Source organism: Myxine glutinosa, chromosome 12 (genome assembly GCF_964187855.1).
Source record: "Myxine glutinosa chromosome 12, kmMyxGlut1.1, whole genome shotgun sequence".
Classification (NCBI taxonomy): Eukaryota; Metazoa; Chordata; class Myxini; order Myxiniformes; family Myxinidae; genus Myxine; species Myxine glutinosa.
The window spans coordinates 76,306,670-76,329,710 of record NC_136272.1 but is presented as its reverse complement, the minus strand read 5'-3'; the positions used below and the strand labels follow the sequence as shown (position 1 = coordinate 76,329,710).

General features: G+C 47.5%; 1 protein-coding gene across 1 annotated transcript in view; it reads right to left on the bottom strand.

The window, feature by feature from the left end:
- PKHD1L1 (PKHD1 like 1) overlaps nt 1-23,041 on the bottom strand; it is a 513,959-nt gene that overhangs the window by 332,957 nt on the left and 157,961 nt on the right. Inside the window, exons 29-32 of the mRNA XM_078766275.1 lie at nt 5,100-5,213; nt 4,299-4,457; nt 1,444-1,574; nt 215-347 (exon numbers count right to left, since the gene is read on the bottom strand). Coding sequence (XP_078622401.1) covers nt 215-347; nt 1,444-1,574; nt 4,299-4,457; nt 5,100-5,213 — 537 coding nt within the window. The remainder of the gene's footprint in view (nt 1-214; nt 348-1,443; nt 1,575-4,298; nt 4,458-5,099; nt 5,214-23,041) is intronic.

Sequence of the window (23,041 nt, the reverse complement as noted above, 5' to 3'; positions counted from 1 at the left end):
AAATTTATTGTGGCACTAACTTCCACAAACAAAGCAGTGAATCGAGACTTCACACACAGGTAGAGAAAGAAAATATATAAATTTTACCCTCCCAATAGCTTTTTATCTGAACACAGATATAATATTAGAAAAAAGGGGAAGGGAGGAAATGGTATGGAAGAGAGGGGAGGTTAGAAGGGAGGAGATGGAAGATTCATTAAATATCAGCTCTCACCTGCAACACTGGATTTTCTGGGAGAAACTGAAATGATGGTGGCTGGGATCACTGATATGAACCTAAATGAGGATGCACTTTTTGTCGTGATATTCCCGCAACGTGCAGTCGCGTTGACTATCGTGGCTTCACCCTGAATGGGAATAATGAGGATTTGACGAATCATAGTAACCATGGACATCTAAGAATTAGTGGAGCATGAACTGCGCTATTACTTTTCAATGTATTTTTATGTAATGCTTTGGTGACATTTTCACCATATTCCCCATGCACAAGTTCATCTCCTTCACCCAATAAAATTCAAATGTCTTCACCAGTATTCATTACCTCCATCATCAAAGGTGGATGGAGGTTATGTTTTCACCCCTGTCTGTCTGTCTTTCTGTCTGTCTGTCTGTTTGTTTGTTTGTTTGTTTGTCTGTGAACAAGATATCTCAAAAGGTTGTGGACGGATTCGGACGAAATTTGGCAGAGATGTAGCGTATGTGACAAGGCCGAAATGATTAGATTTTGGTGAAGATCCGGATTCGGATCCGGCTACTATAATTTTTTAAGTGATTCTTCACCATTGGGAGATAGGGACAAAATTATACAAATCAGGATATCTCAAAAAGTTGTGAAGATGATTTTGATTAAATGTTTTTCTGTGTTGTGATTTTCTGGTCTACTCTGGGATACAAAACGTAAGCAGTTCACCTGGCAGAGGTATGCTCTCTACTGAGTGCCGTTTTAGTTGCAAGTGTCTTCATCTGGAACACAATCTGCTTCCTGTAAGCTCTGTCCCATTGAAATGAATCAGTCATATTACAGGGAGCATTTTAGGTATTCCTTTGCATGTATTCATATTACAGTTTTAGGCTTTGTTTTCCCGGTGTGTACCCCGGTTTAGAATAGGTACACCGTATCCCTGCGCATCGTAAGAGGCGACTAAGGGTTGGCGCCAGGAAGGGCATCCGGCCATAAAAACATTGCCTCAAACAGGGAACCATGATTGTCATGGGGCCCGCAAGGCTAACCCCTGCTCCAGCGGGGAAAATGGCCTTAAAACGATCATTCATTCATTCATTCATGTTCATTCATGTGGTAACATGTCTGGCATTTTCTATCTTTTGACGAATCATACTGTATGATGAGTCAACAGAAAGAAATTGTGATGACAAAGAAGGTATATGCAAGACAAGCAATGTATACACCAAATATGATCATATTAATGAGTATGTTGGCATTACTGTCAAAGCAGCAGGTGTTGTGCAGAATACAGTGGTGAGGTTGACCATCCGTAGCATACACTTGCCAGTCCCAATTCTGATCGTGATATTTGGACAAAACCCATGTCCAGTAAGAGTCAGCAAGGTGCCACCTTGGGGAAGAAAAGGAGCAGATATCATGAAACAGCCATTAGAATAAGACTGTTGCTGAACTCAATACTGAAAGTAAAAGAAAATGGACCCACAGTTCATCTGACCATTTGTGATACACCGAAGAGAGTCAAGCACCAATTTTGATCAATATTCCCTATTTAGTATTTGAGTCATAGTCAACAACAACAACAGGCATTTTAAGGCCATTTTCCCTGCTGGAGCGGTGTGTATTTCCCGGTGTGTACCCCGGTTTAGAATAGGTACACCGTATCCCTGCGCATCATAAGAGGCGACTAAGGGTTGGCGTCAGGAAGGGCATCTGGCCATAAAAACATTGCCTCAAACAGGGAACCATGATTGTCATGGGACCCGCAAGGCTAACCCCCGCTCTAGCAGGGAAAATTGCCTTAAAACGATCATTCATTTCCCTGCTGGAGCCGGGGTTAGCCATTTGAGTCATGGTCAATATGGCTATTTTTAAAAAATTGTATGACTTTATGATGACCCACTTAAAGTGTGAATTGGGCAAAATATTTTCAAGCTTCAAACAATTAAACAAAACAATGACCATTGAAAGAATCGTTCAGCCAAGTTTAATAGAGGAAGTTTACCATGTAAACAGATGGATGGACAAATAAAACACAGTGCTATGAAAGCTCCAAACTTGTGAATGACTGCAGAAAACTCATTTAGCAATTATTATATAGTAGAATGGGAAAATTGACACTCATTTGTGATGGATCATTCCCACATTCCCCTAAAATTGGCCTATTTTGGTAATGATATGTAATAGCCTTCCCACCAGGAACGTCGTAATGCCATACATTTTGACATAGAGATAATCGGGGCATTCCCCCCCCCCCCCCCCCACCACCCCCAATCCAGCCCCCACAACTCTGACTCTTTTTTTTTTTTTTTTACTCCATAAAATCGGCCTGCACAAGTACCCCAAGTACAACCACCAGTTTTCAACTCATTCCGTCCAGCGGTTCAGGAGTGTGTAGAAGTCAAACAAACGCTTCTAAAACTAGAGGGTTGATAGAACAAGATACCCCATGCAGGCCATGCAGTGTTCAAACGTATACTTCAATTTTAATACAGTAATGATTTAATGAACATTGTTTCAAAAAGAAAATCTGGAAGTTAAGCACTACTGATGCAGTATTATAAACAATTTTAGCACATCATTTCCCTGTAGTTTCAGAGGATTCCGGTACACATGTACATGTATGTCCTTGGAAGATACAATAACACATTGTAGACCTATATATGTACATTACATTATTAAAACCAAACCATACAATGCATGTGAGCAGAATTAATTTTTCAAGCCAAGTAACATTCATGTTTGCATTCAGCATCCTTAAACCCTTTTAAGAGTAATAATAAACCCATTTAAGAGTAAACATAGGGGCAATACCCCTGGCGCTCACCTGGTAGAATAAACAATATACTGCACTGACGAAAGGTATTTTAAACCAATTTCAATGGTTGTTGGAAGACAGGGCAGCATGTAGAATCATACTAACATAATCATAAGACTTTAAACAAACAAACAATAAAATACCCATTTTGAGGGGCAACCTCACTTAAACCCAACACCGTATACTGCCTCAGTCCACAATTTTTCTAATGTCGTGAAGAAACTTTGGTACATCATGGGTGATGAAGGCTGTGGTCAAGTTTCATCGAAATTGCATGTGTAGTTTCTGAGAAGAAAGCAAAAACCTATTTTGGGGGGGCAACCCCCCCGTAGACCCCAAGGGGGCAGATTTTTTTTAATGCCATGAACATACTTTGGTACATCACGGGTGGTGAAGGTTGTGGTCAAGTTTCATCGAAATTGTGTGTGTAGTTTCAGAGGAAAAAGCAAATACCTATTTTGGGGGGCAACCCCCCCCCCCCCCGCCCCCCAGAGACCCCAAAGGCGCAGATTTATTTAATGCCATGAACAAACTTTGATATATCACGGGTGGTGAAGGTTGTGGTCAAGTTTCATCAAAATTGTGTGTGTAGTTTCAGAGAAGAAAGCAAATACCTATTTTGAGGACTGACGATGACTCCGATTATTTTAATGCCGTGAACAAAATTTAGCCGCAACACAACAAATATAATTTGTTTGGTCACAATCCCTTCAGCAGTTTCAGATAAGAAGTTGCAAGTGTTTACGGACTGAAGGACGGACTGACGATGCACCATTGCATAAGCTCCCCTGAACTTCGTTCCAGGTGAGCTAAAAATGAGAAACAAGAACTAAGCATTTCCCTTTTGTGTGAAAGAAAGCAAATTATTCTTGATGGCTGATTGGCATGGAGCCCAAACAGCACGCACTGAATCTATAAAATTGCAAAATTGCCATCCCTGCTATTACCAATTGTAAAAGCGGTTCCTTTGTTGGATCTCACAGCAAATTCATCTACTAAAGTGGCAAAAAAATTGTGCAACAAATTCCACAAAATGACAGTGAAAAAAATGACAATGAACACAAAATGACAGTGAATTCCACTTCAAAAGGAATGGGACGAACAAAATCGAGGGAAACACGTGATAAATCGTCCTGCTGAAGCATGTTGTGAAGTAAATGACATTCACCAGGTGAATGCCAATCACGTGATGTGTAATGTCAGATGATTCATTACTTAATGCGAGTGGGATCTGGAATTATTGGCATTCGCTATTTGTTCAGTGACTGCAGGAGCAGCTGAATCATGTCTTCAACTTACCTGTACTGGGACCTTTGGCGGGGGAGATGTTTGAGATGGCCATGGTGAAAGAGAAAGTGTGTGCAGCCATTGGCCTTGTTCCCCCAAGTGGAGGAACCATGATATTGATTGGCCGTATCCCTGCTGCGGCCATCCCCACTCGGCACGAGATCTCAGTATCTGCTCAAGGGGCACACCGTGAGCTCAGATCAGCAAACTTGTGATTAGGAACAAAAACAATTTGCAATTAGGATGTCATGGTTGTATATTTCAAATGGTACCGTCAAGAAATATCTTTAAATGATGGAAGCATTTTCAAACTGGAATTTACTTTCGCCTTCTAATGAGGTCGGCTGCTCTAATTTTTCCTCTAGACACCCCTCTATCCCGAGCAATCCTTTTTCTGCAGCCCCACTTCTCTCATGTCCCCCTCCACCACATTCCTCCTCCCCAATGCCAGTCTGCCCCTTTTCCCACCTCCTGCAAATTGCACCCAAATCAACTGTATTCTATACATCAACACATTACGTGTCTTAAAATGCTCAACTCAGCCTTTTGCATTTAGAACTTCATCAAACATTTTTATACTCCATGACAAAATCATCTGTTAAGCAAATGTCTTCGAAATACATAATAAGTCAAGCTCATCGATTGGGAAAGACAGTTTAATTTCTCCAAGAAAATTTTGGTTCAAAATATTTACAAATACTTGTGAGACATTGGTAGTTAATGGAGTCGTGAATTGACGTTGAAAATGCAGTTTACAGGCAAATTGGTTGAACAATAATTTTACAATTCCAGGGGCAAATAAGAAGCACACACCTGAAGCATTGATGACCATGCAAGGCACATCACCAATGTCTACATGAGGAAATTCAGGTTCTACCTTGAGCCGCGAGCCCCTGATCTTTAACATGGTGTCTTCCCAGCCCGAGCCTGGAACACATTTGGGTAGTGAAAATACATGCAAAAAGAATTACCCACCAACTACAGCTGCATTGTACAGTATATGAGGTTTGATCAAAACTTTGAGGTAGAATGAAAAGGAATTTTTTTTTTTTTTAATGTAAACGAAATGGTTTCGAGGAGTCCTTTTCAAAATTAGGTCTGCTTTGTTGCACCAGCCTTAGTATCTCACCTTTGTGAATATCATTACCATGATACCATACATTGCGAACATCATCACAACAATAAATCCGACGACAGACAACAGACTCCACTTTTTTCTTGTTTTTATACATTTGGTCTCGGCTCGTGGAAGAGCTAGGACACATAACACATCAGGACACAACATAACAAAGGGAACAGCAGGAGAAAGGGGAAACACCAATAGCATGGTGGAGGGAGAAGGTAGACAGAGACAGACAAACAAGGGATGCAGGTAATAATGAGGGGTAGAGGAGAATACAAAAGGTGAAAAAGATGTATACATAAGCAAAATTTTGAGAGGGGTGGGGATGGTTTAACGGGTGTAGAAATGATCATGACTTTGGATTGGGGATGACCTGAGGTGGTGGTGAACGGCTGTCCTGAAGACCCGCAGGGAAGAATTGCATCGAAAAGAATAGAAGGTGATTGCACAGGTGGGAAAAAAGAGGAAGAAATGAGTGGAGGTGAGCAGTAGTTCTGGACTTCGACAGTTTCACTAGAAGGCGTTGCTTGTGGATTGCATGCATCCAGAAGATACTTGAGGGGACAGAGCTCACAGAGGGCAGAGGGAGCAAGATCAGAAATGAGGCATAAGAAAACACAGAGACCAGCAACCTGTTGGCGATGGCGAAGTGATCGGCCCAATGACAGCTTCATCGCGAGAGATTCCAATGATCTTGAAAGCTTTGGTTTCCACAGTGTCAAGGTGAGCAAGATGTGAGGCAGGGGAGCCAGCCCTGAGGAGAGGGCAGTGCTCCATCAAGCTGTAGATGAAAGCCTTGTAGGTGGATATGATCTAGCACAATGAAGGATGCCCAGTCGCCATCTGGCTTTGGAGGCCAACTTTGAAATGTGGCTGAGAGTGGCTGAGAGCGAGACCCAACAGATTGAGTGAATGAATCTCTGAGAGGGCTGTTGGGAAAGTAAATGGGAGGGTTGCAGAATGGCCCTTTCAGAGAGAGAGAGAGAGAGAGAGAGAGAGAGAGAGAGATTTGTCAGGATTGAAGGACATTATCTGTGCGTTTCACCATCATGTGATTTTGTCAAGGTCTGAGGAGAGGGCAGAAAGAGGCTGCTGCCAGTCTGGCAGAAGGAGGAAGGATGTCACGGCAGAGAGTGGAGTTATCAGCAAAAAGATGAAGATTATTTTCCAGAGAGTCAGTGAGATCATTGAAGAAGATTAGGAATAGGATGGGGCCAAGAACACTGCCTTTGGAATGTGTTTCTTCAACTCTTCTTCCACCTCTCTCCTTTCCTAAATACTCTTGCTAGCATGGAACAATAAACAACGTGTTCAAACTCCATGTCAGAGGCTAATTCTGTGGTAGGCAGCAGAAAGCGTTTTTCTAATTTTGGGCATTGAAAATCCATGCAAGAACTAGAACGACACTCAGTTGAGAGCATACCTCCGCCAGGTGAACAGTTTACGTTTTGTATCCCACTGATGGGCCATATCTGGATCCATACCTGAACCAAAATCTGATCTGCTTGTTGTTGTCACCTAACCAACTCATCCACCAAGTTTTGTCAAAACTCGTCCACAACTTTTTCAAATATCGTTCTACGTATAGTTTTGGTGAACGTCATCTCGGGATATGCTCCGCAGGTTGGTCGAAGCGATGAAGAGAAGGACAAGTTCTGGTGTGCGATAGAGAAGCTGATGGAAAACGTGAAAGATGAGGAAGTTGTTGTGGGAGGAGGAGACCTAAATGGACATGTGGGAAGGAGTATGGATGGTTTTGATGGAGTTCATGGGGGTTACGGATATGGTGTGAGAAATGGAGAAGGTGAAAGGATTTTGGAGTTTGCTGATGGAGCTGATTTGTTGATTTGTAATACTCAGTTCCAGAAAGAGGATAATAAGCTTGTTACATACACGTCAGGTGGGTCGACGACAACCGTTGACTACCTGATGGTGCGTAGGCGAGATAGGGGACACCTCCGGGACACAAAGGTGATCCCGGGGGAGGAGGTTGTTTCACAGCACCACTTGGTTGTCTGCGACGTAAGGGTGAAAGGTGCGAGGAGAGCTCGGCGGGTGAAGTACCAACCGAGAATGAAGGTGTGGAGGTTGAAAGAGGTGACAGTAAGGGAGGCATTAAAAGAGAGGCAGAGTAGGGTCGAGGATGATGTGGTTGAGCTGGAAAGTGGTTGGATGTCAATGAAAGCTAGTCTGTTGGGAGCCGTTCGTGAGGTATGTGGATGGATAAAAGGACCACCGAGGCACTCGGAAACATGGTGGTGGGATGATGAAGTTGGAAAGAGGATTGACAAGAAGAGGAAGAAGTTCAAGGAGTGGCAGAAGGCGAAGGGTACGGGAGCAGAAACAGCAGAGCATGAAAGTTATAAGGCAGCCAGGAAGGCTGCAAAGAAAGAGGTAGCAAAGGCGCAGGAGGCATGTAGGAAAATGTTCGGAGAACGCTTGGATTCGGAAGAGGGTCAGAAAGCAGTATTCAGGATTGCAAAGCAGATAGCGAAAGAGAGGTGTGATGTGATGGGGGTGAGTTGCTTGAAGGATGAAGTGGGACAAATCGTTGTCGACCCAGATGGAATTAAAGGAAGATGGAAAAGATATATGGAAATGCTGTTGAATACAGAGAATGAATGGGGTGGCAACATAGAGAGTAACCCAGTTTTAGGACCGGCAGAGAAGATAACTGAGAACGAAGTTGAGGAAGCGATAAAAGCAATGAAGGGTAGAAAAGCGGGAGGGCCGACGGGAGTTGTGGGAGATATGTTAAAGGCAGCAGGAAGTTGGGGTGTGAAGAGAATGACAGAGATCTGTAATCTGGTGGTGAAAGAAGGCCGCATTCCAGTGGATTGGGAACTGAGTACCCTCGTCCCTCTATACAAGGGGAAAGGTGACCATCTGGAGTGTGGCTCGTACCGAGCGATAAAGTTATTGGAGCATGGAATGAAGGTATTGGAAAGGGTGTTGGAGAGGAGGATAAGGAAGAAAGTGAAGATCGACGAAATGCAGTTTGGATTCATGCCAGGAAGAGGAACGACAGACGCGCTTTTCATTGTGGGGCAGTTGCAGGAGAAGTACATGGAGAAGAGGAAGAAGTTGTTTCTTGGGTTTGTTGATCTGGAGAAAGCATTCGATCGGGTTCCACACAGAGTATTGACATGGGCATTGAGGAAGTTAGGAGTGGAGGAATGGTTGATCAGAGTCGTGATGGCAATGTACAAAAGAGCGCGCACAGCTGTAAGGACGAAGGACGGGAACAGTGGTGAGTTTGAGGTGAAGGTGGGAGTGCATCAGGGGTCGGTACTAAGTCCACTACTATTTGTAGCTGTGATGGAGGTGCTGGCTCAGAACGTAAAGGAGGGTTTACCGTGGGAGTTGTTGTATGCAGATGATCTGGTGTTGATTGCGGAAAGTATGGATGGACTGAAGGAAAAGATGAACACGTGGAAGGAATGTATGGAGACAAAAGGTCTGAAGGTGAATATCGGAAAGACGAAGGTGATGGCAAGTGGTAAAGCATGTGGTGAGGTGGAAAGAACTGGGAAGTGGCCCTGTGCTGTGTGTAGGAAGGGTGTCGGAGTGAACTCCATTCAGTGTACAATGTGCGCTGAGTGGGTTCATCAAAAATGTAGTGGTCTGAGAGGGTCATTAACCAGTGTGGCAGCTACATTCAAATATAAGGTGTGCACAGAGGGAGCTGCAGATGGAGGAAATGTTGAGTTGGATCTTGGAGACGGCGTGAAGCTGGAAGGTGTGAAAACATTTTGCTACCTCGGAGACATGCTGAATGGAGAAGGTGGATCAGACTCGGCAACGGTTGCTCGAGTGAGATGTGCATGGAAGAAGTTTCGGGAATTGAGTGGCGTGCTGATGATGAGGGGAGTGTCGTTGAAGCTGAAGGGAAAGGTGTATGCTGCATGTGTGAGAAGTGTTATGATTTATGGGAGCGAGACATGGGTAACGAACGTAGAGCAGTAACGAAGGTTGGAAAGGGTGGAAATGCGAATGGTTCGACGGATGTGCGGAGTATCGTTGAGAGAGAGGAAGACAAATGATGAATTGCGAAAGATGATGGGAATAGAGCCTGTGATTGATGCTGTGAAGAGGAACAGGTTGAGATGGTTTGGTCATGTGTTGAGGAAGGATGAAAGTGACTGGTTGAGAAGAGTGATGGAAATGAATGTAGAAGGAAGTAGAAGACGGGGAAGACCGAGAAAGATTTGGCTAAAGATGGTGGAAGAAGAAATGCGGGCAAGGGGGTTAACAAGGAGATGCAGAAAATAGGGCAAAATGGAGAAGATTGTCATGGGGACCGCAAGGCTAACCCCCGCTCTAGCAGGGAAAATGGCCTTTAAAATGCATGTTGTTGTTGTTGTATAGTTTTTGGCCCTATCTCTCAATGGTGAAGAATCACTTTAGATTTTTTTTTTAAAAAATTCTCACATCTGGATTTTCACCAAAATCGAATCGATTAGTCCTCGTCACACACCCGACCTGTCCACCAAGTTTTGTCCAAATTTCATGTTATTGGTATCCTTATCTTTATGACTTATGATGAGTAATGCCATAGCAGAGTATCCACACTGTGGGTAATCCTGTTCCAAGCATGCAACACATTCTTCTGACACATACCTTTATTTGGGCGGTGTATAGGCAACTGACTGCTGCCTCGTCGCTCCCAAAAGTAAAATAACCTGTGTTGTACATGAAGCAAAAACATGCGTACTGCTTATGTGCATATATAATACATCATGGCGAAAAATCCCATGAAGGAAAAAAGACCTTGTGATCAACAAATTGTGTGCATGTGTTTTTTACCTTTCCCACCCCCCACCCTCCTTCTAACGCCTCCTCCCCCAAGCCCTCTCCCTCCCACAAATCTCCTGATGTCCCTGCTCTCAAATGTTGTACTTGTGTGCTTCCCACTCTCCCCATCTCGTCTCCTGCTCCCTTTATTTTGTCTTATGTGTCCGTTTGTTTTTTTTGTCATTAATGTTAGCTCTTACACGAGCCTCGGTGTTGTATACAAAAAAAAACATTTTTTAAAAATATGATGGTACAATTATATTTAATGCCTATTTGTCTGTAAAATGGAAGAAAAGCTGGTGTATCCTAAAAATTTCAAATTATAAATGAATGACGGTTCAATTCATGTTAATCACAAACAAAGTCATGTGACCAATACTGTTATACCTATAGTGGGGCGGCTTAGCCCAAATATTCAAAAGAATTGTGCATTTTGTGAAACAAGCACCAAATTTGGCACAAATGTACATTAATATGTTGCGAACATTTTCAGATATTGGGCCACTTGAAATTCCGTAATTTTTTTTTTCAAATTTTTTCAAATTTCGTAATTTCAAATTTTTCGGGTGACACCGTCACAATTTCGGTCTTCGAGGCCGGCCGATAGGCAAAGTGTGACCGGAAGGGACGAGGTTCTCCTGACCACGTGGCCCTCGATCTGGGAAGCGAGAGGCGTTCCATTAGTGGACGCGCCCCTCACGCCCGACTTTTGGGCGGCCCCGGCAGGCCGTTTGTTTTGACGTTCCGTGACAGGCCCCGCACCCCCACCTCCGGGCCGACAGGAAGCTTGTGCTGAGTACATCATACCTGAACAACTCAGTGAGGCAGAACACAGCAGTGCACACCAGGGTGACCCCTTCAGTGCATAAACCAATTAACCTGTCCACTGCAGGGCATATAGAAATGAAGTTATTTTCTGCATATAATAATTAATATAAGTTCAGTTCTATATAACAATTTCTGTTATCACCACTACCACTACAACTACCACTACTACAAGCTTTGTCTGGAATTTTGTGGACTAACAGACAAACAGACATACAGACAAGCTGGGATCAAAACGTTACCTCCTTCCACCATTGAGTGTAGAGGTAAACATCATGGAAATTATATCATGCCCTAGATTTAATTCATGCTTACCCGTGTATTTGCTTCACTGGTTCACAAGGTCTTTTGCATACATGTAATTCAGACTCTCGTCTTCATTGCTGACCACACAATGTTCGCAACATATTAATGTACATTTGTGCCAAATTTGGTGCTTGTATCACAAAATGCACAATTCTTTTTAATATTTGGGCTAAGCCGCCCCACTATATCGGCCGGCCTCGAAGACCGAAATTGTGACGGTGTCACCCGAAAAATTTGAAATTACGAAATTTGAAAAAATTTGAAAAAAAAAATTACGGAATTTCAAGTGGCCCAATATCTGAAAATGTTCGCAACATATTAATGTACATTTGTGCCAAATTTGGTGCTTGTATCACAAAATGCACAACAGGTTTGCTATGCTGCTACACTATAATAATAATAATAATAATAATTCATTTATTTTGTATAGCGCTTTTCCAGAAGCCCAAAGGCGCTTTGACAGAGTGGAAAACATAATGCATAACAATACATGAAAACAACAATTGCAAAAAGACAAGAATCAATAGGGAAATATTTAAAGCAAAAGGAGGGAGAAGGAGAAGAGATAGTCAGGGGTTAAATGCTGTGGGTTGAATGTTGAATGCAGCGTTGAACAGGTGGGTCTTTAGTGATGTTTTGAATGTGGTGAGTGAGGAGGAGTCTCTGATGGTGTGAGGTAGTGAGTTCCAGAGGGTGGGAGCAGCGATGGAGAAGGCCCTGTCCCCCCAGGATCTGAATTTGGTCCGGATGGAGGGGGTCAGGAGGTTGGTACCAGCAGAGCGGAGGTTGCGGGTGGGAGTGTGTCTGGAGAGGAGGTCAGCCAGGTAGGATGGGGCCAGGTTATGGAGGGCTTTGTATGTCAAGAGGAGGATTTTGTACTGGATTCTCTGGGGGATGGGGAGCCAGTGAAGCTTGTAAAGGACGGGGGTGATGTGGTCACGGGTCCGGGAATGAGTGAGTAGACGGGCAGCGGAGTTCTGAATGTATTGGAGTTTATTGGTGATTTTTGAGGGTGAACCATAGAGGAGGCTATTGCAGTAGTCCAGACGGGAGGTGATGAAGGCGTGGATGAGGGTTTCTGCAGCCGTGGAGGAGAGGGATGAGCGGAGACGGGCAATGTTTTTCAGGTGAAAGAAGGCTGACTTTGTGATCTGTTTAGTGTATTTGTCGAAGGAAAGGGTTTGGTCAAAGATGACGCCAAGATTCCGGATGTGAGGGGAGGTGGATACTGGGATACCGTCGATGTTGAGGGCAAAGTTATGGGTGGATTTTGTGAGCGTTTTTGGGCCAATGATGATTATTTCAGATTTATCACAGTTAAGCTTGAGGAAGTTGATTTGAAGCCAGGATTTTATTTCAGTGATGCAGTTTGTCAGGATAGAGTGGGTGTCGGTGGAGACGGACTTGGTGGAGATGAAAAGCTGGATGTCATCGGCGAAGCAGTGGAATTGGAGACCATGACGGCGGATTAAGTGACCGAGCGGGGACAGGTAAAGGATGAAGAGGAGGGGGCCAAGAACTGAACCTTGGGGGACACCTTGGGGGAGGGGAGCAGTGGGGGATTTGCAGTTATTGATGGAGATGAACTGGCATCTGTCAGAGAGGTATGATTTAATCCAAGAGAGGGCAGTGCCGGTGACGTTAAAGGTGGATTCAAGTCGGGTGAGGAGGATAGTGTGATCGATGGTGTCAAAGGCAGCGCTGAGGTCGAGGAGGACGAGAATGTTGAGGTTGCCAGCGTCAGAGGAGAGGAGAAGGTCGTTGGTGATTTTGAGGAGAGCAGTTTCAGTACTGTGGTTGGAGCGGAATCCGGATTGGAATGTTTCATACAGGTTATTGGCAGAGAGATGATGTTTGAGTTGAGTGGCTACAGCGCGTTCCAAAACTTTTGACAGAAAGGGTAGGTTGGAGATGGGTCTGAAGTTGTTTAGGGTGTCAGGGTTTAGACCAGGTTTTTTTAGAATGGGGGTAACAGCAGCAATTTTGAGGGAAGGTGGGACGATGCCTGTAGACAGGGAGGAGTTTATTGTTGCAATGATAAGTGGAGAGAGAGCAGGGAGGGAGGCTTTGACAAAGCTGGAGGGGATGGGGTCAAGAGTGCAGGTGGCAGTTTTCATTCCTATGAGGAGTTCAGAGAGGTCAGTAGGAGAGATTGGGGAGAACCGAGACAGGGGATGGCAGGACAAGGGGGGGCAGGTGGTTGGAGGGGGAGCGGGTGCGGCGGTGGTCAAGCTGTTGTAGATGTTGTCAATTTTGCGTTGGAAGAAAGAGAGGAAGGAGATGCAGTTGTCTACTGTGAATGACTGGGTGGTGGTGTTCAGGGGGCGGAGGAGTTTGTTTATTGTCGAGAAGAGTGCTTTTGGGTTTCCGGAGCCAGAGTGGATAATTTGAGAGTAGTAGGCAGAGCGGGCGCGGGAGAGGGCATCTTTGTAGTGTTGTATGTGGTCCTTGTAGGCTTGGGAGTGAACTGTGAGACCCGTTTTATTGCGGAGTCTTTCAAGTTGGCGAGCACGAGTTTTCATCAGGTGGAGTTCAGGGGTAAACCAGGGAGCAGAATGGGTGAAAGAAACTGTTTTGGTTTTTACAGGCGCAAGCTGGTCAAGGCAGGAGGAGAGAGTGTGGTTGTAGTAGTCAGTGAGGTCGGAAGGGGTGTGGAGGTCAATGAAGGGAGAAGTGGACATTTTTTCAGAGAGGGTGGATGAGAATGAGGTAGGTGAAAGAGCGTTTAGCTTACGGAAGTTGATTGTGCGATAATGCCTTGGTGTTGGGGCGGGGATGTTGATGGTCAGAGTGATGGCTAAGTGGTCAGAGAGGGTGAGGTCGGAGCCATAGAGATGGTGCAAATTTAATCCAGTGGAGCAGACAAGGTCCAAAATGTGACCACGGATATGGGTAGGAAAGTCGACATGTTGAGTGAGGTTAAAGCAGGTGAGTAAATCAGTGAAGTCAGTGGTTATTGTGGAGTCAGTGGAGTCCATGTGGATATTGAAATCACCAAGGAGGAGGATTGAGGGGGAGAGGGAACATAGCTGGGTCAGAAAGTAGGAGAAGTCAGACAGGAATGATGGGTGTGGTTTGGGAGGGCGGTAGACGACAGCCATGACTGACTGCGTGTGACCAGAGAGTTTTAAAGCCAGGTGTTCAAATGATGGAGCAGATGAGATGGAGATGAGGTTGGTCTTGATGTCTTGACGGTGGATAACGGCAATTCCACCACCACTACTATGCAATTGGAGCATGCACTCATTGTTTTGTTAAAACAAATGTAGACATCACTGTGTTTGAGAACAGGAGAATGGAATGTCTCTGAAAAACTAGTTTCAACATACCAGGAGATTCTGTAGCAATCATTCCAAGTTTATATCAAAATCTCAACTTCACTCATTCTTCACAGAGATCACGATGAGACGCATCACATACAATGAAAATAATGTTACGATAAAAGGGGGAGTAAATAAATAAATAAATAAATGTTTTCCCATTTTCAAATGGTTTCCAACGCCAAAAACTTTACTTATCTTCCAAAGGCATCAGGAAAGTGCAGGTAAGAATGTGTGACAGAGGCTACAAAATACATAGAAAGGACGAACATCTGTGACACATTTCACTGGCACAGGAACATTTCTCATGCTTGGGGAAAATTCTTTTGACCTCCCCACTCCCTGCCCCCTCATATAACGACGGTCAGATGGCACTCAGGAAGGAAGATGTAATACTGCTTTGTGTAATACTATTTATTCTTGGAATAAACTGCTGCGCCATATAATGGATTGCCATTTCAAATTTCATCGGCTGCAAGTTTAAAGAAAACCCCAACCACGAAATTCAGTGCATTAAAAACAAGACTGAAAGTGTAACAGCGGAGTAGCCGGGCTTGTTTGCACGATAATGTAAGACCCGTTGCTTTTTTTTTGTATTCAAGATCGAGGCTCGTGTAAGAGCGAACATTAATGACAAAAATAAACGGACACACAAAACATACAATAAAGGGAACAGGGACATCGGGAGATCTGTGGGAGGAAGAGGGCTTGGGGGGAGGAGGCATGCGAAGGGGGGAGGGGGTGGGAGAGGTACAAAACACATGGACACTCCAAGGACTTCCAGGAAAGAAGTCGGTATTTCAAAAAAGTGGATCTGGGATGAATTAACAGGGGTAGAAAATCAAGGTTTTGGATAGGGGGAGATAAGAGATGGTGGTGAACAGCTGTTTTAAAGACCTGGAGGGAGGAGTGGGATTGAAGAGAGTGAGGGAGTTTGTTCCAGAAGCGGGAGAAAAGAGGTTTAGAGAAAAGAGGAATGAAAGAGTGAAGGTGAGCAGAAAGCTTAGATTTTGGCAGTTTAACCATAAGAGGGTTGCTGGCAGATCTTGTGCGACCTGTAGGAATATTTGCGGGACAGAGCCCAGAGAGAGCTGGGGGAGCAAGGCCGGAGAGGAGTCGGTAGAAGACAGAAAGACTACCAACCTGCCTGCGGTGAGTGAGTGAAAGGCCCTCACAATCGTCTTCATCGCAGGAGATTCCAATGATTCTGAGAGTTTTGGTTTCAACAGCGTGAAGCTGTAGCGTGAAGCAACGTTTTACTTCATGTGTTTCACGTGTTTGTTTGTGTTTCACACTGAATGAAAAACGTAAAGGTAGAGCATGCAGATTGTGATACATGACAGGTTCAACGATACGTCCGGCCTGAACGACATAGAAATAAAAATGGCGGTGTGTGGAGTCAGCTGTCGTACCACCGTAATGACATCACATCACCCCTGTCATGTCACCACATCATCAGCTCTGATTGGTGTACGTTTGAGGGGACATACTGTTACGGGTTCGGCACTCATTCCTAGTGTTGTTATTATTATTGTGGGTCCAAGTATTGGGATTGTTGTTGTTTAAAGGAAATCCGGATCGAGACCGGAAGAGGTGGAGCGAAGAAAAGGAGGTGGGAGGAGATCGGAAAAAGACGTGGTGGTGGAGGCTCCGGGCCGAGCGCTCGACGTACAGTGCGAGGGAACCTCACGTCCTTAAAAGGGAGTCCGGTCGATAAGAAATATCGCCGGAGTGCGGGGAGCCTGTGTCGCCGGGTATTCTCAGCGAGGTTCCAGAGGATCCAGACCTTGAGAACCCGGGTTGGAGCGAAAGCCGCCCGCCATTCTGGCCACGCGAGCACCCTGCAGGGAACAGGCTTTCGTCATGTCGGCTGGGCATTATTCCCTGGTGAATTGCCGGGAACGGCCGTGCCAGAGAGGGGCACGTGCAAATTCTACGGAGGCTCGCGGGTTGAACCGCAACGTGTACATCGGAGCGAATCTTTGTGAGGTTCTCTCCACCGCTGTGTTGCTGGGGGCTGAGCACGTGACCTCGGGGTCGTCTCGCTCGTCGACGCCTCAATTCGAATCTTTGTGAGGTTCCTGTCCACCGCTGTTCAGCTGGGGGCTGAGCACGCGGCCTCGGGGTTGTCTCGCTCGTCGACGCCCCAATTGGCCATTGGCCTCGACTCCCCGATCGCGGGAGCGCACAAAGACCTTGGGACTTCGCCTGGGAGTGGAGCAGAGACATTGGGGGAGGTGCCGTGAGTGTGGGGTTGAGGGGCTTGATAAGGACATTATCGTAGGATTTGAAAGTAGGGGTGATTGCCCCATTGCTGTATGGCTTGCCCCATTGCGGTATGGCTCTTTGTGTGGGATTTATAATATATTTTGGTTTGCTTATAACCGGGTGTGGCTGCATCATTTGACTCGAATGTTTCATTTGCTGGTTCCAGTGAGGGAATAAAACATCTTTCTGCCGGGGACCCTCTCGGGGTCCGGAGGTCCACCGAGACCAGGGGTAAGGCGGGGGGGGGGGGGGACCCCGTAACAATACATACATACATACATACATACATACAAACACTGTTCTAGTTGTTCTAGACCGTGTGTCATAAAGATCGGGTATAAAGATTGAGATCAAGAAAGAAAAATTCAGATTTTCTTCCTCTACAACCGCAGCGAGGCTCATGGAAGAGCAAAGTTAAATTGGCAATGGGGGTAGCAGGGCAGCAATTGAGCGAAACTGGAAAAGGAATAAAGAAACAGGAGAGGAAAGGAAAGAAAGAAAAGGAGGAAACACTGAAATTAGTAAATAACAGAGTTGCATTAGTAAGGGTTAGTGATGGTAATAACGTTCAAGAGTTGGGGTTGGGGTTGAGGAGGTGATATGATGTGGTGGTGCACTGCCTGTCTGAAGCCTTGGAGGAAAATAATGGGAAAGAACAACCTCTGGAAGGTGATTCCATAGGCAGGAGAAGGGAGGAGCAAAGGAATTGAGGAATGCTGTTAGTCAGGATTTTGTAATTTTTACCAGGATAGGGTTAATGGAAGAAAGTATGCATCCAGCAGCTGCTGGGGATGGTTGGAGGACTGTGAATGTGAAAAATGTCAGAGAATAGACGGTAGAAAATAAAGAGATCACCAACCTACCTGCATTATAAAAGGAACAGTCCTTGTGCTTAGGCCTCGTCATGGGAGATTCCAATAAGAGAGTTTTACATTCCACATAATCCAGGACAGACAGATATGTGATGATGGGGCTGTAGTGAAATTATACCAAGGTGAACCCAGGGTGTGCTCGCTACAGAAGGGGCGTCTATAAGACCCGGGACAACCGGGGCGCGCGGACACTCCAGCAGAACTCACTGTGACATAGTCCTGTAGTTTGAATGGTATGTACGCCCCTAAATGCTGCGCTGACTGTCCTCTCTGTTGGACCTTTGCTATATTGAATCGACCATTGCTCATGAAATACTCTGATTTTAATGCCTGTTGCATGCATGTATTCTTACAGGATGTACTACAGATCTAAATGATATTAAACCTACCCAGAGGTCAAGTCGTGTCTGAGCTTGATTTTCACGACATTTAATATCATTTAGATCGCCGGAATGGCTGACCACAAGATGATCGTGGTACCGATTCTCGGAGCCGACCCTCAAGCTGAGGGATCAGCATCGGAGTTCACTCACTGGCTCAAAACGCTGGAGAATTACTTTGCTGCTCACGAAACAGAGCCCACCGCAGCGATGAAGCTGTCCGTGTTACAGTCGAAGGTCTATCACACTGTTTTCCGGAACATTTCTCGATTTGGGACGTACGCTACGGCTCTAGCCGAGCTGAAGCGCCTCTACGTAAAGACACGGAGCGCTGTGCACGGCCGGCATCAACTCTCTCAGCGGCGACGACAACCATCTGAATTGATCGATCGCTTCGTGCAGGAGTTGCGCTACCTGTTGGCAGACTGCGTGCAGGACGTCCGGACCCACGAGCAAGTGCAGGACGACTTGCTCCAAGATTCATTCATCTCCGGAATTAATTCTGGAGTCTTGCGGCTCCGACTCCTGGAGGTCGCGGATCTGACATTTACAGAGGCACTACGGCTGGCACGCGTATACACAGATGCCCGAGAACAATCCACCGCATATGATCACCCACGAGTCGTGGCGGGGACCTCGCAACTCGCGCGACCGGGGAGGGCTACCGCCGAGGATACGGAGGAGGACCCGACCACTACGGCCGAGTCTCTGGGAGCTCCTGAAGCGGACTCCGCTTCCGGCCTCACTGCTGCCGCCGCTGCCCTGCCACGGCCTGACCGGTATGCAAAATGTTATTTTTGCGGGAATCGGCAGCACCCTCGCTCTGAATGCCCGGCCCGGGAGGCTACATGCCACCTGTGCTCCACCAAGGGCCATTTTGCAAAGGTCTGCAGGAAGGCCGCTCGGGGCACGCGTCCCCGCGCGACCTTGAATGGGCTCATCGCGGAGCCAACGGATCGAGCGCCGGACGGGGCGCCTCACTCGGCTTTGAAGAGCCGCTCTCCTTCTCGCGGGCCTCTGGCTACACGCCCGACCTTGGTGAGATACACCGGGCCGCCGAAACAAATGGCGCGAACGCGACCGGCCACCGCGCGACAGACCTTGACTGGCGTTCGAACGCCTACTTCAAACAAGCGACATGCTCCTGCTTTGGAAACTCCTCTCGATGTGCGGCAAACGCAGCACGTGACTCGAGCCCCATCTGACAGCGGCTCTTACGAATTACATGCACCCACTTTGGCATATGAATCTGCAGACGGCAGAGCTCTTTCTCACGTGACTCGAGCGCCATCTGGCGGCTGCTCTTACGACCTACACACACCCACTCTGGCAAATGAAACTGCTGATGAGCCAACTGACTTCAATGCTCCTGCTGAGGCCCAACCTGCCGACGCTGCCCAAAGGATTGCAGCCGGCGTGGGATCCACCCGCGAGGCGCGATCTTCTCGCCCGGCCGGTACAATACCTGCTGGGTCTGCCGGCCTTGCGCAGGCCATCATTCCGCTCACGGTCGCGGGCGTTTTTGCGCAAGCTTTGATTGACACGGGGTCCACGGATAGTTTTATCGATCAGCGACTCGTGCATCAACATGGGTGGCCGGTTCTCGGGACAACCCGCCGGATCTTCATGGCCTCTCAGGGACTTTGGTTGAGCACAAAAGGGGCGTGTCGATTGAAACTTGTGATAAAGGGACGCACGTTCCCGGACGTGTATCTCATGGTATTACCTGCTTTATGCGCTGACGTTCTGTTAGGACTTGATTTCCTTAAGCGGGCTGGACGTTTGGAAATAGACTTCGGTGGGCCGGACACGCTCGCTGTGTGCGCCCTCGCTCAAATGGACATGGAGCCACTCTCACTGTTCCCCAACCTGACCACTGATTGTACCCCTGTAGCCGTCAAATCGCGGCGCTACTCTCGCGCGGACGCGCAATTCATTGCGGAAGAAACGGCCTTGCTCTTAAAGGACGGTATTATAGAACACAGTAGGTCACCGTGGCGGGCCCAAGTCTTAGTGGTGCGGAGTGAGGCCCACCGCCGGCGCATGGTAATCGACTATTCGCAGACGATTAATCGTTTTACACAGCTGGATGCCTACCCCTTACCGGGGATGGACGCCCTGGTACGCCAGGTGGCCCTGTATTCCGTTTATAGCACTCTCGATCTGCGTAGTGCGTATCATCAAGTCCCCATCTCTAGGGCTGATCGCGTCTTTACAGCCTTTGAATCGGGTCAGCGGTTGTACCAGTTCACGAGACTTCCCTTTGGGGTAACTAACGGAGTCGCTTGTTTTCAGAGGGCTATGGATGACCTCGTTGCGAAGGAGAATTTGACCGATGTCTTTGTCTATCTGGACAATCTTACGGTATGTGGGTATGACCAGGAGCATCACGACGCTAATCTGAAACGCTTCCTCGAGGTCGCGCGGAAATATCGCCTAACCATGAATGCGGCTAAGTGTCGATACTCTCTACGCATGGTAGACCTTTTGGGGTACACCGTGACCCATGGCTCCGTCTCTCCGGATAAGGAGCGTCTGCGCCCTTTGCTCGATATGGCTCCGCCTAGCGATCGGGCTTCGCTGAAACGCGCTCTAGGGCTGTTCGCCCACTACTCAAAGTGGGTGCAAAATTTCTCTGCGAAGCTCCGCCCCCTCGTGGCCTGCGACACTTTCCCCATGGGCCCGGCCGCCCTGGCGGCCTTCGAGGGCCTTAAAGTCGACATCGCTGGCGCCGCTGTCGCGACGATTGACGAGAGTGCCTCTTTCGTTTTGGAGAGTGATGCCTCGGATCATGCGATAGCGGCGACTCTCTCCCAAGGAGGCCGCCCTGTGGCTTTCTTCTCGCGGACTCTCACCTCCGCCGAGCGGAGGCATTCGTCTGTCGAAAAGGAAGCGTACGCGATCGTCGAATCAATTCGGCGATGGCGGCCGTATCTGCTTGGGCGGAGTTTCCAAATCGTCACGGACCAACAGAGTGTTGCGTTTATGTACGACACCTTACATGCTCAGCGCATTAAGAATGAGAAAATCACCCGTTGGCGTATCGAACTCGCCGACTTCTGCTACACCATCAAATACCGCCCGGGGAAGGATAACCTGGTCGCTGACGCCTTATCGAGGCCGGCCACTTGCGCGGGGGTTGTAACTTTGGAGGGGCTGCGCACTTTGCACGGCACTATGTGTCATCCCGGGGTAACGCGCTTCGCGCATTTTATGCGCGAGGGCAATCTGCCGTACTCGATTGAGGACATCCGCCGCATCTGCCGTGATTGCGCGATCTGTGCGGAGCTCAAACCGCGTTTTTATAACCCTCCTATGGGGACACTCGTTAGGGCTACTAGACCGTGGGAGCGCTTGGCGATGGACTTCAAAGGGCCGCTGCCAATGTCGAGCAACTCTCGCTATCTGCTCACTATCGTTGATGAGTATTCCCGATTCCCCTTTGCTTACACGTGCGGGGATATGTCGGCTGCCACGGTTATTCGGTGCCTGCAGAATTTGTTTTCTATGTTCGGGTATCCGGCCTACGTGCATACCGATCGGGGTGCGGTGTTCCTGTCCCAGGAGGTGAGGGGCTACTTGCTCCAGCATAATGTCGCTTCGAGCTACACCACCCCGTACCGGCCCCAAGCGAATGGGCAGATCGAACGCTTTAATGGGATTATATGGAGGGCCGTCATGCTAAGCCTTCGGACCCTCGGCCGAGGCCTCGATAAATGGGCGTGGTCGCTACCTGCCGCTCTAAACTCGATCCGGGCTCTCCTATGTACTGCCACCAACCAGACTCCTCACGAACGACTGTTCCACCACCCTAGAAGCTCCGGCAGTATCCAATCTTTACCCAGCTGGCTCGCTGAACCGGGGCCCGCCTATCTCAAACGAGCGGTTCGCGCTAGCAAGTACGACCCCCTTGTTGACAAGGTGCAGGTCCTCCAGGCTAATCCCGAGCATGCTCGCGTGTTAACGGCGGATGGCCGTGAGTCTACTGTCTCCGTACGCCATCTCGCCCCATGTGGGGACGACGACAGGGATATCGACGAACCCGTCTACGAGTCTATGGACTCTACCGAAGCTTCCCCTATGGAACTACCACCGTTACTCCCATCGTTCCCCACTCCCGTGCCCGAAGGCGCAGGGGAGCCCCCTCCGACTCCCACCTCCGGCGGCTATTCCGACGCGGGGGACTCCGGGCTTGGGGACGCCGTGCCCGGTAGATTCCGAACACGAACTGGCAGGGAAGTTCGCCGCCCCGACCGCTACGGGTGGACCGACTGACGTGGATCGACGTGACCCATTCGTTTATTGCTGATGCTTGCTTGCAACCTGCCGAGCGGCAGTATAGTTCTAACGGCGGGGAGAATGTAGTGAAATTATACCAAGGTGAACCCAGGGTGTGCTCGCTACAGAAGGGGCGTCTATAAGACCCGGGACAACCGGGGCGCGCGGACACTCCAGCGGAACTCACTGTGACATAGTCCTGTAGTTTGAATGGTATGTACGCCCCTAAATGCTGCGCTGACTGTCCTCTCTGTTGGACCTTTGCTATATTGAATCGACCATTGCTCATGAAATACTCTGATTTTAATGCCTGTTGCATGCATGTATTCTTACAGGATGTACTACAGATCTAAATGATATTAAACCTACCCAGAGGTCAAGTCGTGTCTGAGCTTGATTTTCACGACAGGGGCAACAGCCCATAAGGGAAAGCAGTACTCCATTGAGCTGTGAACAAAGGCCTTATCGACGAGCTCTGATTTTCCAAGGAAAGACGGAGTGATGGAGGATGCCCAATCTGAGGCTGGCTTTGCTATGTGGTTAGCCCAGGAGAGGTCATGGCTGAAGGTGATCAAACCGAGAAGTATAA